This window comes from Eptatretus burgeri, chromosome 1 (genome assembly GCF_056783735.1).
Source record: "Eptatretus burgeri isolate ZD-2024b chromosome 1, Ebu_testis_v1, whole genome shotgun sequence".
In the NCBI taxonomy this organism is placed as follows: Eukaryota; Metazoa; Chordata; class Myxini; order Myxiniformes; family Myxinidae; genus Eptatretus; species Eptatretus burgeri.
In genome coordinates this window covers 145,591,718-145,608,228 of record NC_140961.1, presented here as the reverse complement: position 1 = coordinate 145,608,228, position 16,511 = coordinate 145,591,718, and the positions used below count along the sequence as shown (strand labels likewise).

General features: G+C 39.2%; 1 protein-coding gene across 2 annotated transcripts in view; it reads right to left on the bottom strand.

Moving 5' to 3' along the window:
* LOC147035690 (equilibrative nucleoside transporter 1-like) overlaps positions 1–16,511 on the bottom strand; it is a 251,380-nt gene that overhangs the window by 110,154 nt on the left and 124,715 nt on the right. For both annotated transcript variants that reach the window (XM_085846842.1, XM_085846852.1), the window contains 2 exons: positions 3,419–3,516; positions 2,853–2,907 (listed from right to left, as the gene is read on the bottom strand). In XM_085846842.1, the coding sequence (XP_085702968.1) occupies positions 2,853–2,907; positions 3,419–3,516 (153 nt within the window). The remainder of the gene's footprint in view (positions 1–2,852; positions 2,908–3,418; positions 3,517–16,511) is intronic.

Genomic DNA, 16,511 nt, shown 5'->3' with positions numbered 1-16,511 from the left:
CATATTAGTAATGGACACAGAACGTTTCGTTGTGTTATAGATAACTTATACCAACGAATGCTGAACCTGTTGTTGGCCTACACAACCTATGACCAACGATAGTCTAACTTCGGCATAGCGCGTTGCACGCATCGCCGACGATGTCGTCACGTAGCCTATTAAAAGGCTGATGCACAACGATTCGAATCATAACTGCCGTAGAAATGGAAGTGACAACATCGCGGTCACACCTTGGCGATCTTGCCAGCGTATGCCGACCTAAGAAAAATGTGTCTAAAACGTTGGGGGCACGTCAAATACGGTATGAGTAAGTTTGGTATACGTGAGTAGAACGCTAAAGTATGCTATCATACGTCGTAGTAAGTAGAGTACGTCAAGAAATTTTAAACATGTTCAAAATTTTACGACGTACTCGGCGTATGACACACGTTCCGCATGCGATGGGGATAAGTTGTACACACGATATGCGGATGCTTACACACGTCCACAAAGGCTACTTATAAGCTACTCATAAGTCGAAACACGTCGCGGTAATGTCCTTTTTACGCGAAACTTATTTCTAACTTATGTTTGACGTGCTTTGAACCAATTCTTTACGTAGTCCCAACACACATCGACGTATGTAGACGTATTCCAATGACGTCTTCCGGTCGACAAAAAAAAAAATGAATGTGTTTCGAGCTTACAACTGCCATATAAAGACGTGTTCCCAGAGGTTTTGGGAATTGGTATATAAAAATGCTGCTCATAAAAGGGGAACCCAACAGTGTTTTCGAGTCCTTTTTGAGTCGATGTCCATGTCAGAAGTAACAGTATCAGTATCAGTATCAGTATTAGTATTAGTATTAGTATTAGTATTAGTATTAGTATTAGTAGTAGTTTGTTCATGTTGGCAGTAGTAGGTGAGTGTAAGGGGGAGGGTGTGGGTTATGATGGATCCTCCTTGCGTCCGCGTGTCCACGGGTAGGTTCATAGGCTGCCACTCAATGATTTAAATGGCTGCATCTCCACTAATGAAAGTAGACGCTTGCGCTCAACAATTGGATTTTTTTTACACTCAACGACTTTTAAACGGTACCACTCAGCCATTTTCATTGTTTACAATGAACGATTTAAATTGCTGTCACTCGGCTTTGTTTTTTGACGGTGGCGCTCGGAAATTTTAATCCTTTCTATTGAACGTGTTAAATCGCTCAAACTCCACTATTGAAAGTAGACGCTTTCGCTCAACATTTTGATTTTTTTAACACTCAACGACTTTTAAACGGTACCTGTCAGCTATTTTCATTGTTTACAATGAACGATTTAAATTGCTGTCACTCGGCTTTGTTTTTTGACGCTGGGGTTTGGAAATTTGAAGCGTTTCTTCTGAACGTGTTAAAACGCTCAAACTCGACTATTTTAAATAGACGCTGCCGATGGACAATTGGAATCATAGCCAAGCTAGACATCGAAGTGTGAACATCCTCGTCATGCCGAAGAAAAGTTTGAAGAATGCTGCAAATAAGTGTCCTGGCCGTGGCCGTGGACGCTGACGCAAGGACGATCCATTATACCGACGTCTTTCAGCCTATGAGTAACTTAAAAGTAACGTCTGTCGATGTGTGGCAATGATCGCGTAACGTGCCAACAACACGTTAATCATAGGTTAGAAATAAGTTTCGGGTACGCTAAACATTACCTCGGCGTGTCTCAACTTATGATTAACTTACAAGTAGCATGTGTTGACGTCTGTCAACGATCGCAGACCGTGCATACAACTTGTGGCCAGCGTAGCGGAACGTGTGAGTCATACGCCGGTATACGTCGTGAAATTTCAAGCATGAAAAAATTTGAGGACAACCGAAAAGTACAACGTTTAAAGCCAACGTACAACGACGTATGGCAGTGTTTTTCAGCGTGCTCTCAATGTTATCAAAACTTACCCATAACGTATTCAACGTGTGCCAGCGTTTTAGAAAAACAATTCAAAAATCGGCATACGTTGGCTAAAACGTCAAGGTGTGACCGGGCCTTTATCAGAAACATTGGCCTCAATTCTGAGACTTGGTAAAGGGTATGAATAATTTTGGACAGGCAATAATACAGAAATCTTAACATTTCTATTGTTATGCTAATAATGTTGAGCCAAAATATATGTGGATTTGTACATGCCAACTAAATGTCCTTGGGTGAAGTGAAAGTTCCACCACTCCACCTTGTAGGTATGAGATAAATGCAAAACTCTCAGATTTTTCATAGGGTACGAATAATTTGGGGATTAAGTGTATGTGTAGTTTCAGAGAAGAAGTTGCAAGTATTTGTGGATGGATGGACAGACGACACGCCATCCCGTAAGCTCCCAGGAACTATGTTCCAGGTGAACTAAAAAGGAAAATTCAGCATTGTTGAACACGGTTTCAGTTCCCAATGACTTTGAACGAAATGCAACAGAAATCAGGAAAATGACCAAATACAAGGATCTGAAGAATGAGGTCAAGAGGCCTTGGAAATTGAAGAAAGCTGAAATTATACCAGTGATAGTCAGAGATATAGGGTTGATAAAGAAAACTCCTTCCTGAGTACTTATTAATCATTCCGGGGAATAGCAATCCAAATGAGCTACAAGTGGAGGCTTTCAGAGATTTTGTGAAGATTTTGAAAGAGCTCTTGAAATGAGGCTCCGAGAACGAAGTTTCATAGTTTGGTTCATGAATCATGATCCATTACCAAAAACTGAGGTGGATATTTTGAGTCCTACCTTCTGAAACCCTCAAATGGAAATAACAACCAACATGAGTTTCATGGAATAAAGAGAAAGTGACAAAAATGTAATTGCACAAAGTAAATAATTCATTATCAGATCAACTTACCTAACTGACTGTCTTTTTTATCTGTAACTTTCCCAAAGTAGTACTTGTAAAGTGACTGAAACAGAGGAAATAAGTCATTAGTGTTTGTGCAGTTAAGCATGGTATTGATTGAATTTACTGAGCACAGGGTAAATATTTAATGCAGTAGAGGAATGTGGATAACTCTTTTAGAGAGGAGAAACATCAACATCAAAACTATACTTTACTCTTCCTTGAACATGGATCATGAAGGGTTAAAAGTGTAGTCACCTCTCATGAGAACAAAGTCTTTTAAACAAATAAACAAACACAAAAATACTATGAGATAATTTCATTTTTTTTCACTGTTTGTGCTATTTTCGTCTTTAGCACAAAACTTTTTACCCTGTGCTTGGTTATTTTTTTTTTACTGTTTTGTGGTATTTTCATCTTTAGCTTCAAACTAAAGACTATTAATCTTAAAAAGAGTGTACCATGGTACAAAATCATTGTACCATGGTTCAAATAAGAACAAAAGAAAGAAGAACAATAATGGAAGGGTGTTGTAAATGCAGCATGTTATTGATGAAATGGATTGTTCAACTCACAACATGTCGCATAATGATGTAGCAAATGATGGCGATCAGCTCAAATAGTATTGCTATCATGAAGAAACTCAATGTATTCATTCTCGGATCCGTATTATCTGCATGACATGGATGACAGTTATATTTCTCACACTTTCATTTCGATCTCCACAAGCTGACCAACTGAACAACACATCAATAACCCTGACACACAAAAATATTTCCTTGTCATGGATATGAAAGCTCGTTTCTCTCTTTACAACAAATTATGTGGATGCATAACATCTTCCTGTGCCTTATGCAACAAATAGTAAATTTTAATCTTATTACTTTGGTTACAGGATTACTTTGGGAAATAGTAATCAACATAATTTATTCAGTCATAACATGCTCTCCTCAATATTGTTTCATGTTGGTTTAATTAGTCATGGAATAAAATAAGATGAGAAACCTACAGGGAAAGAAAGGTTAAACAATTCTTTGATGGGTAAAGCCCATTCTTTGATGGTAAAACAATTGATTGCTTTATGTCATTCTTTGATGGGTAAAGTAAAGATGGCTTTATGTCATTATTTGATGGGTAAAGCCAAACATATCTGCTATCAGTAAGACATAATTTGATATGAGATGGCACTCAGTGAAAAATAGGAGAAACTGTACTGAAGCTCACATGGATCAGAAGCGACAGATTCTCAAACCCCCTGCATACCCCCTTCGACCCTGAATATTTTTTTTAATGCTGTGAACAAACTTTGGTACATCATGGGTGATAAAGGTTGTGGTCAAGTTTTATTGAAATTGTGTGTGTAGTTTGGATCACAGAGAAAATTCATATTTTTGCGGGTAACTCCCCCCCCCCCCCCGTAGACCCCTTCAATGAGCACAGATTTTGTTGTTGATACACTTAGGTCAATCATGAGTGATGAACGTTGTGGTCAACTTTCATCGAAATTGTGTGTGTAGTTTTGTAGGAAACAGCAAACACCGATCTTGTTGGGTCAAACACCCCTCCCCCTACCCTGTAAACATCTTTTATGAGTGCAGATTTTGAAGCGGTCGATACACTTTAGTAGTGTCAAAAGGGAAGGTTTAACACAGTAATGTGTTCCATTTCTCAAAATCGCAAAATTTGCTCACTTGCGCTCACTCATATGTCTCCTTTTCAAACTGGAAAACATTACTTCATAAAACACCTCCCTTTTGATAGAACTTCACTGTCAGGAGCTGGGGCTTCGCCTTCCTTTCATATGATCATTTTGTTAACCAAGTTGAGTAGTCAAAGAGATATCCTATAAAAATTTGTTCATGATATATTTTTAGGAATAAGTTAATTTTTTCAACAGTAAAAAAGGCGGCAGTACTTCCTTTAAAACCTCAACCCCATTTTTGTTCATAGTTGTACTTTAAACGCATAAGGTAATGTATTTATTCCATCACTCATTATATATCTTTTATCGTTAAATGCTGTTCGAGCTTTCTTACTAACAGTCTCAGAATATTTCATGTTTATAATTTCTAATAAGACTCATCTCTTGATAAACATATTTTCTCTTCCATATACATTCAAGATATTGTTGAAAGTTCATGGTCTCTTTTAATACACTCTTCTTGAGACCTTTCAGTTTCTTTTCACATTTGAATTCATTTAAACCTCCAGTTAAGTATTTATAAGAATATGCCTTTGATCTAACACCTACAACAAGGACAACTGGAAATCCAAGACAGGTGGAGGCCATTCATTTGGTATATGAGCCCATATCAGATTCAGCCCATGATGTTTGCGTGAACACCACACCAACCAAATATCCAAGAAAGAAAATACAAAAAATAAATGTTTTTAATAAATTAAAGAAAAAATAAATTTTGTAATTTTTGGAGGTTTTGTTTTTGTAGTTTTTTTGTTGTTGGAATTTTTTTTTCTTTTCTTCCCCTCGGAGAGGGGGCATGGGCTTGGTTAAAAACACACATCAACCACACAACCTCCCTTAAAAACACCCCCACCAACAGCACTCCATACACAATCACCCATCAATACTGAAACTACCTAAACGTCTTATCAACATCCCTATACCCCTCTATCTTATATATTATTTCCGAGTTTGTGGTTATGTGTCGCGCTATCTTCGACTTTGTTCTGTGCTCGATTAACATGATATTCGGCATACATTATCTCAAAGACCATATGAGGTGCATGGTACAAAAAAAGTAAATAAAATGGTTCTGAAACAGTGAAATCGTATTCCACTAACTGCATTGAAGTAAAATTACTACTGATACTCTGCATCAGTTCCTTTCTCAAACACACCCACCCCAACATGTCATGCAGAGCGCGGGTTATGCTAGTCTCCATAATTTCCTGGTACCTATCTAATTCTAATTTAAACTTATCTACTCTTTCTGCTGCCACTACCTTTCCAGGGAGACCATTTCATGCATTAACTACTCTCTGAGTAAAAGTCCCCTGCCTTACTACCGTGTTAACTCTCCTCTTCTTTACTCTCAGGCCATGGCCACTGGTTCTGTCACTGTCTACTCTGTTGAATAATTCATCTGCACATATTTTATCTATACCTTTCATTATCTTAAACATCTCGATCATATCTCTTCAGAACCACCTCCTTTCTGTCTTCTTCATGTCTGCTTCAACTGCTCCTCATGGCTTAGTCTAGCTAGGCCCGGAATCAATCTAGTAGCCCTATGCTGAACCTTCTCAATGGCATCTATTGCCTTCTGGAACTGTGGTGACCAAAACTGCACACAATATACCATATGTGGCCTCACTAAATTCCTGTACAATGTCATCACCACCTCTTTTGATTTATAATTGATCCCCCTTCTTATACAGCCTAAAATCCTATTTGCTTTACATATAGATGCCTGGCACTGTGCTGCCTGCTTACCTCCCATATCTATTTCCACCCCAGATCCTTCTCCTGTGTGACACGCTCCAAAATTACTCCATGCATCCTGTAATCTTTATTTTCATTGTTCTTTCCCATCTCCAACACCTTACACTTGCTCAGGTTAAATTCCATCTGCCAGTCTTTTGCCCAATCCATACAAGTATCAATACTCTCTTGTATCTGTTCACTACCCCTCTGCTACCCACCTTACCTCCAAGCTTTGTGTCATCTGCAAATTTGGAAAGCTTCATCTTTACCCCATTATCCAAATCGTTAATGTTAATATTGAATAGTAATGGTCTGAGTACTGATCCCTGAGGTACCCCACGACTTACATCCTCCCAGCAAGACATCGTCCCACTCACAGCCACTCTTTTCTTCCTCTCACTAAGCCAGTTTTCAATCCAATTAGCCACCTGACCATCCACTCCACAAGCACTCACTTTGCCTAACAAACTCTGATGTGGTACCTTATCAAATGCTTTCTTAAGGTCTAGATATACTATATCCACTGCCTTTCCCTCATCCACCCATTCAGACACTGCTTCTTAGAACTCTAAAAGATTTGTTAAACAGGAACTACCTTTGGTAAACTCATTCTGACTACCTTTAATTAGTTTGTATTTGTTTAATTGGTTCCTCATCTGGTCTTTAATTAATGTCTCCAACACCTTCCCCACGACTGAAGTCAAGCTAACAGGTCTATAGTTTCCCAATTCTTCTCTGGATCATTTCTTAAATAATGGTGTTATATTTGCTACTCTCCAATCCTCCGGTACCTGTCCTGATTCCATTGAGCAATTGAAAATATCCGTTAACATCTTGCTTACCTGCTCAGCCACTTCCCTCAATACTACCGGTTGCATATTATCTGGACCCAGAGCCTTATCTACTCTTAGATTACCGAGCTGTTCCATTACTTCCTCCACTTAAACCTGGATCTTCTGTAAAAGCCCTTTCTCACCTCCTTGATAGATACTCTGAGCTGTTGGCAATTCTCCTGACTGTTCTTGTGTAAAAGCTGAAGAAAAATTCCTGTTTTATAAGCCTGTCATCTCACTTTCATCACTATCTACTCTCCTGGTGCGATTCCTCAATGCGTCCACACTGGTCCTAACCTATACTTTTCCCAAATATACTTAAAGAAAGCCTTGCTTTTGTGTTTAATATTCTTAACCATGTCCTTCTCATACTCTCTTTTGGCTTGCTGAGTTATTTTCTTCACTTTCCTCTGTTTACTCCAAAAGTGATAAATATCGAATTCCATTCCTGTTATTTTTAAACCTAATAAATGCCTTTTGCTTCTCCTTAATAGTGTTCCTTATCTCACTGCTCAACCACACTGGTCTCTTTCTACTTCTAGTTTTGCACCTCATTGTACTTACTCTGCACTCGACACATTTGGTCCTTGAAGGTTTCCCATTTTTCTGATGCTGATTGTCCTGTTGTTAGTGTCTCCCAATCTACAGCACCCAATTCTCTCCTCATACCCTCAAAGTTTGCCTTCCTGAAATCTAATAGCCTTACTCTGCTATCCTGAACTCTAACCCTCAACAGAATCTTTGCACACACAATGTTTTGGTTACTTGCTCCTAAATGCTTCCTGACCTCCATCTCCTCCACCATATTGGAATCCTTACTTAAAAAGAGGTCTATCACTGTACTCCTCATCGTGGGCTTATGCCAAACTGGGTTAAAAATCAATCTTGGAATAAAACTATGAAATCCTCATCTGCTCTGCCCTTTCCCTGTTCCTGGACCCAATCTAACCTGGCAAGTTAAAATCCCCCATAATCAATACTCCTCCCTTACCATATGCCCTTTTGAATTCTTCATGTACTTCTCCTTCCTCCTCTTCCTTTCCACCAAGAGCCTAATGAAGGCATCCCACCAGTATCTTACTGTTTTTGTAATCTCTAATCTCAACCCACACAGATAGCTCAATATTAATTCCTTCTTTAATGTCACTGCTTTCTCTTGATGCAATGCTGTCCTTTACCCACATTGCTACTCCTCCTCCTACTCTCTCCTTCCTATCACACCGATACACCTTGTAGCCCGCTAATCCTGTCCTCCAGTTAATCTCCTCCTTAAACCATGTCTCATTCACTGCAACTATATCATACTCCTCGCTATCTACTTTGGCTTCAAGCTCTCCCATCTTGTTATTTAAACTTCTGGCATTGGTAGAGAATATATTTAACATTTTCCTGCCTGGCCTTACTCATCCCAATTACTTCATCTGTTCCTTCCTTTATAGCTTTCCCACCCTCTGCTGACATAAAAAGCCTGAATTCCTTCCTCAATTTCCACTGCAAACCTTGCTGCCCCCTTTCTATTTAATGTATGGCGATCATTCCGGAAACACTCCCTTTTTATCTCTAATTGATTCCTCCCTAAGTGAATACTACAAATTCACTTAGTATCTTTTCACCTAATTCATTTTAAAATTTACCAATAAACTTTATATTCTTATTGGAAAGAGAGGGGGTTGTTAGGATTATAATTACTTCGATCATAAATAGCTTTATCTTCTTTCATATCCTTATAAACATCATCTGAAGTTATCTCAAGTATGAAGCTATCCGTATCCAGATATAGAAATACAACATTCTCACCATATATTTTCTTTCGAATATTATAAAAGTAATCAGACATGAAATACTTTGAAAGATCAAAAACAGATATTCCCACATAAATTGGTTGATCTATATTTGTACTCTTAATCAAATAAACAGCACAAATAATTATCTGTAAATATTTCTCCCCTTTTAAAGCTTTGGTTATTTATCAACTTCTCTGCATGCTCCCAAATAATAGCAAATCATAGCAACATTTTGTCTCTTCCATTTGTTTCCATTGTTTTACCAAATACAGAATTATTCATCAACTTGTAAAAGTCCTTCTCAAAATCATTATTAGCCTTTGTTCTCATCCTCATATTATAATCAATGTATTTACTTAACCATTGACTGACTCAACTTTAGTGCAATATGTGCCTATTTAACTTTTAGTCTGGATACTATAAATTGCTTTAGATTTCTTTGATGTTTTATTTAAGCTGTTTGGGCCCTCAATGGGCCCACATATATATATATATATATATATATATATATATATATATATATATATATATATATATATATATATATATATATATATATATATATATATATATATATATATATATCTTTGATGTGAAACATACTTCAGCAATTGGAAAACATTGTTGTTCGTAATTTTGTTGTAGGAATATATTTAAACTCATTTGAAGAACTACAGAACTGTTGTTGATAACCACTGAATAAATCTTCATTGGGGATCTCTTTTTCAGCTCCACAAGGAAAGTCTTTATGCATGTTATGAAGTTTTCTTGGATAGCTTAAATCTACTTCAAAATCATACTCGTAATCCCGTTTATCTAAATCTTCTTGACTTGTAAAGAAGACACCATCTAAGCTAGATTTGTACTTGTGTTCTTTCACCCATTTAAAATGACCAAGGGTTGAGATTCAGACATTACCCAGCCATAAAAGTTATGAGCATCAAATTGCATTAAGTAAGATGTGGGCTTATCAGGTGAGAAGTCTGGAAGATATATATATATATATATATATATATATATATATATATATATATATATATATATATATATATATATATATATATATATATATACATATATATTATTTGACTTAGCATATCTCCTTCGACAAACTTGTGAAATTCCTCCTCTTTTCATGTTCTCAATCAATAAGAGCATATCTACATCACTTAGAAGATCAATGGTTGTTTAGTAACTTTTTAACATAGCACTCCAGGCTCGTCCTGGAGATGTATAATAATGGACAGGATGAAGTCCATCGGAATCTTTTTTTTTTTTGACAAAATTCTCGAAATGTCTCAAACACATCAGCCAGTAATAAAACATGTTATTAAATAAAGGTCATGATATTCATCCATATTCTCTATCTCAAACTTTCCAAACTTTTTTCACTCTTTCATATTCTTCACCCGTAATGTGACATCTTCCGAACTTGTTATTAAAACGCTTTCTCGGAGGAAGTATTATTTCCTTTAATCTTTCAAAAGAACACATACAATCAGATGGGTAAATGCCCTTTTTGAAGAAGAAGAGAAATGGCTTTACCCAAGTCAGCTTTAGTCCGAAATTGACGAGAAAGTCTAGGAAAAGAGGAGATGTTTGAAACCACAGAACTGTGATGGCTTGCCATAAATTTTAAGGGTCAATAAATCTAATATATGTATTTCCACCCATTTTATGAATAAAAATCTGCTTTGTAAATTAGATGAAATTTTGACATTTGGCTTTCTAGGAGTCATACTTCATCCTTTGATAAAGAGATGTGTATCATAATGACAATTATTATGAAGAAGTGCAGGTATGAATGTCGGGATTCTATAATTGAGATTACAATTATTATGAGCTGCTCCTCTGTGTTTCTCCATTATTTGACAATGATCACAAACCCTTTTATCAATTTTTACCACAGTCTCTGAGCATATACAACAAATCCTTGCTCCTTCAAATTATTTATCTTCATTGGGAGATAAATCCATAGGTAACTTTGTTTGTGACATAATTTTAGTTCGCTTATTACAATCATCCTTAATCATTTTAACAAATTCCTCAGCAGCATCAGGTCCTCTATACAACTCCAACTTGTCAAATTTACTTCCTACAGAAGAGTTAATGTAATAGCAAAACCCACAAGGAATATACTTTTGATATTTTTGAAATATCATCAATCTTTTCCAAGATGCTCTCAAAATCATCATATAATACAAATGGGTGTTTTATACTTATATTTGTTTCATTAAATACAACTTTCTCTCCTGGTTCTGGCATCTCGACAACTGATGCTTTATGATTAGAACAATTAAACACAAGATATTGTATAAATAAAATAATGGATTATCTTGAAAGTAAACCCAAACTCAGGATATAACATAGTTTCTACAAAAAAAAGCCTATGAAATCTTAAATAATGTATTTTCTATATATATAAATTAATGATTTTTTACCCATTTGGGAAAATAATATAAAATTTAACAGCCATAAAATTCTTCCAAATTAATTAAGATGTCTAATTGTTGATTCAAGCAGATGTGGAAAAACGTGCTTGCTTTTAAAAACGATCCTTACTCCCAACTTTTTAGATTTTGATAATAATTTTCACAAAGTCAAGTTTTCAACCCGACTCTCAACTACTCTCACCTGGTTTTAATGCAAGTCTTCAAAAAGAAGACATCATTGGTTTATATAAACTTCAAAGCAAACTCAATGATTATTACATTGAAGATATAATACAACTATTTTGTGATTCACAGAAATGTAAAAATATACCAAAACCGATAACTTTGTATTCTTAGTGATATTATGGATGATATACCTTCACCTGAAGATTTTGAGAAATCAAAAAATAAAATTGTCATCTTTAATGATATAAACCAAATGGTTATGGATGATGAAATGAGGGAGGCATTGTTCTTGTAATTTTATTTATCTTAGTCAATCATACTTTAAACTCCCTCGTCACTCGATAAGAAATAATGCTAAATTTTATTCAAGTTAAATTCTATAGATATAAATAATTTTTGGAGAGACAATTGTTCTACATTGTGTAGTAAAAAATAATTTGAGGAGTATTTGAAACACACGACTATAAAATATAAATACTTTGTTGTGAAACAAAATGTGATACTCAATGATTTTTTCAAAAATGAAATGGATGTGAAAGAACAAGCAAGAAGGTTTAAAGAGGATCATGAGATAGTTTCAAAAGTTGTAAAACAACAGGAAGACACAAAGAAAAAATACAGACAGAAAGTAATGGGTGAAGAAGCATTTTAAAGAAAGCAAGAAAAAAATTTTTTAACCACTTTTATAAACTTTCCAAAAAAAATTATAGCTATTTCTACAGTTCCTTTGATAGAATACACTCCTAAAAAACTTCAAATGATAAAAGATTTTAGTCAAATGACAGAGCAAGAACAAGAAGCTGGAGGACAATTAGAATATAATGAATGATTATTTCAACAACTGGAAGAAATAAATCAAACCACTGATTATGTCGTGTCAGGTCAGGTATGGGAGCATGTGCCAGAAAAGCACGTCGCTGCGTCCACTTTCCGCCGGTACTCCAGGGCCTCCGTCTGGCCATCCCCCAGGCAGATGCCAGGCCCATCCCCATCTCCTTGAGATGATGGTCAACCTGTTGCAACCATGAGGCACGTGGTCGACACACTGGCCTCCTCCACTCATGAGACTCCCTCGCTGAGAGAATCTGGTGAGCAGGATCAGAGTCAGGAAAACGAACCACATGTCCATACAGCCGCAACTGACGCTCACGGACTATGCAGGTAACAAATCTCATCCGAGTCTCTCTCAGCAACCGCTCGTTGGACACAAAATCCGACCAGCGATAGCCAAGGATTCTCCGAAGAGGCCTGGTACCAAAGGAATTAAGTCTCCATCTCAGATCCTTGGTCAGAGTCCAAGTCTCGCACCCATAGAGCAAGACTGGAAGTACCAAGGACCTGAAGACTCGAACTTTCGTCGTCCCGCACAGGTACCGGCAGCGCCACACCCCATGATCCAGTGAATCCATGACTCCCCAGGCCCGACCCAGACGTCTATTGACCTCTGGCTCGCAGCCAGCAGAGACATGAATATCACTGCCAGGGTAAGTGAATCTCTCCACGACCTCAACATCCTCACCACAAACAGACACAGACAGGACAGCAGCATCCAAGATGTCACCGAAAGCCTGGATCTTAGTTTTGACCCAAGAAACCCGTAATCCCAACGGCTCCGACTCCTCATTCAGCACCTCGAGGGCCCCCAAAAGGATGTCTAAAGTCTCCGCAAAGATGACTGCCTCATCTGCAAAGTCAAGGTCCGAGATCTTGACATTCCCAAATGACGCACCGCAACTTGATCTCTCCGACATCATCCCTAGAATCCAGTCCATACAAGTGCTGAAAAGTGTGGGGGCAAGTACACATCCCTGACGAACTCCAGTAACAACTGGAAATAAGTCAGAGATGGTACCACCACACTTCACAGCACTCTCAGTACCAGAGTAGAGTTCAGACATCAGATCGATCAGTTTTGGTGGCACCCCACGAAGACCAAGAATCCTCCAGAAGACATCCCGATTCACTGAATCGAACGCTTTACAGAGATCAACATAGGCTGCAAGCAGCCCCTGCCGAAACTCTCGTCTGCGTTCGGTGAGGACACGAAGTGCAAGGATACGGTCAATCATTGACCTCTTTGGTGTAAAGCCTGACTAGTCTGGACGCTGGTGCTCGAGCAGATGGTGGCGAACCCTATCGAGAATTATCCGAGCAAAGACCTTGCTCGGCACTGAGAGCAGCGTCACCCCTCGGTAGTTGTTGCAGTCTTGGCGATCACCCTTCCCTTTCCAGAGAGGGACAACAAGGCCCCTCTTCCAGTCAGTTGGGATGATGCCTGTGTTCCAGGCAGAGCACAAAACTGCATGCAACGACACGAGTGCAGCATTTCCACCAGCCTTGAGAAGTTCGGCATAGATGCCACAGATCCCTGGAGCTTTGCCCCGTTTCAACTGGTTCACCGCAGCCCGTGTTTCCACAAGCGTAGGTGGACCACAGTTGATTCGAGGGTCAGCAACAGGGATTGCAACACCCTTGACGTCCAACTCGACAGTTGGGGGATCAGCCTGGTACAACCGCTCAAAGTAACCGGCCCAGCGGGCCTTTACTTCAGACTCCTCTGTCAAGAGCCTACCACTCTCTGCTCGAACTGTAGTGCTCCGAGGGATGGGCTTGGATGAACGTAATGCGCAAATTCCCCTGTAAGCGGGACGAGAATCACCTGTCCACAGGTGATGCTCTACCCCCTCACATATTCCTCGCACATAGGCCTCCTTGTCCACCCTCAGTGCACGTACAGTTTTACGCCTCAGCTCCCTGAACAGCTCAGCTCTGCCATTCAGCCTGGCCCTGCGACTCTGGTCAATGGTATCCAGTGTCCCTTGAGAGACAAAAATTCTTCTTTGCCCTGCGGTGAGCTCCAAGGCATCCACCGGCAACATCAAGGATGGTGGTCTTGAAGGCGCTCCACAACTCTTCAGGACCCCCCAAAGCACCCAGACCCCCCAAGTATCCACTCAGCCTGTTCGCAAACTCCTCAGCTACTCTCTCATCCCTGAGCTTGGCAACATCCAGTCTCAGCTGGGATGGTACCATTCTCCAGGATTTAAGGTGCAGCTTTAGAGTTGCTACAACAAGCCTGTGGTCAGTATTGAGGAACTGAGCACTCCGGTAGACCCTGCAGTTCTGGATCATCCTCCAACGACTGTCAATGAGGACATGGTCAATCTCCTTTGCCACACTGCCAGCGTTGGAATACCAAGTCCAGCGATGAGCTTGTGGGCGCTGAAAGCATGAACCAGCCACCCTAAGTCCATGACTTCTTGCAAAGTCAAGGAACTTAGTGCTATTCTGGTTCATAGTTCCTGCTCCCATGGGGACCAACACACACCTCATAACCGTCCCTATCAGTTCCAGTCGATGCATTGAAATCCCCCAAGACTAGAAGTGTATCTCGTCTGGGGCACTGATCAACCACAGACTCGAGTGTGGCGTAGAATGCATCCTTCACGGTGAGATCACTCGCCTCAGTCGGAGCATAAACAGAGACCAGGGAAATGACACCTAAGGAGTGACGAATCCTTAATCTCATAATACGCTCGTTGACCGGTGTTACCTCAATTATCATTGGGGTCAGCTTATTGGACACAGCTACAGCAACTCCTTGGGTATGGTAACCATCACAGCGACCAGACCAATAGTAGGTGTAACCACCCACCATTATCTCTCCGCAATCCGGTCTCCGAACCTCAGAGAGAGCTGCAATCCTGCTGTCCAAACGCTTGAGCTCAGATGATAACAGAGACAGGTGATCATCCTCTCTTAGGGATAGGACATTCCAGGCACCCACCCGAAGGGACCGCCTCAGGTTAACCCAAGGAGACCGCCGTCTGGTGGACGACACCGCCGTCTGGTGAACAAGAAGCTGGAGGTCAATTAGAATATAATGAATGATTATTTCAACAACTGGACGAAATAAATCAAACCACTGATTATGTCGTGAATGCTCTCCAAAGCAATGAATATTCAACAGATTTAAAAAAAAAACCACAGCAAGTGTCATTCCAACAGAACAACCAGCAAAATTATATCTTGTTCAAGAAAAGGTATTGATATAGAATGATGAATTGAGGTTCTTGAGTGGTACTCAACGAATTGTTACAATATAGATTAAATTTTAGGGTAACCAATCAAGATAATTGTACAATTTCCTTCAATGGAAAAAATATCCAAAACATTTCACCTCCAAGAAGTTTTCCAATCAACAAATATGATGGTTATTGTGAGGAAACACGAGTTTGGAAAATATAGAATAATTACAGGGAATGGGATGTTCCTTTCCCCATAATATAAGGGTGAAGGTATGTATCTTGGTAGAGGATTTTTGCACAATCTCATGCTCCCACACTTTCTCAAACCTTTGCACCCTGACGTGTACTCTTCCCCTCCACTGTGAACGATTTTTGGCAAGTTCTTCTCATGATGACTCGGGGATATCACACTTCCTCATTGTATCGGCCAATATGTCCTTGAAACGTTTCCTTGGTTTACCCAACTTTCTGGACCCATTTCTTAGCTCACCATAAAAGATTGACTTGGGTGAACGCAAGTCATTCGTTCTGACTAAATGACCAGACCATTGCAGATGACGCTTTTGGATGATGCTTTCGGTGCTGCAGCACTTTGCTTTTGCCAAAATTTCGATATTCGGAACTTTTTCTTCCCAATTTGTTTTCAGAATGTTGCTCAAGCACCTTTGCAGAAAAGCTTCAAGCTGTCAGATGTGTCTACTGTATACTGTCCACGTCTCCCCTCCATATCGCAGTGTGCTAATAACTACTGCCCGATAGACTGCTATTTTGGTAGCAAGTTTAATGTCATGGCTGTTCCAAACCCGTTCTCTGAGCCTGCCAAAAGAGTAGCTGGCTTTGGAGATTCGACTGACAATTTCATGATCAAGCTGTCCATCATCAGCCAAGATACTTCCAAGATAAGGGAAAGTTTTGGTGGTCTTCAACTCTTCTCCATTGACAAGGATCATGGGCGAGTGA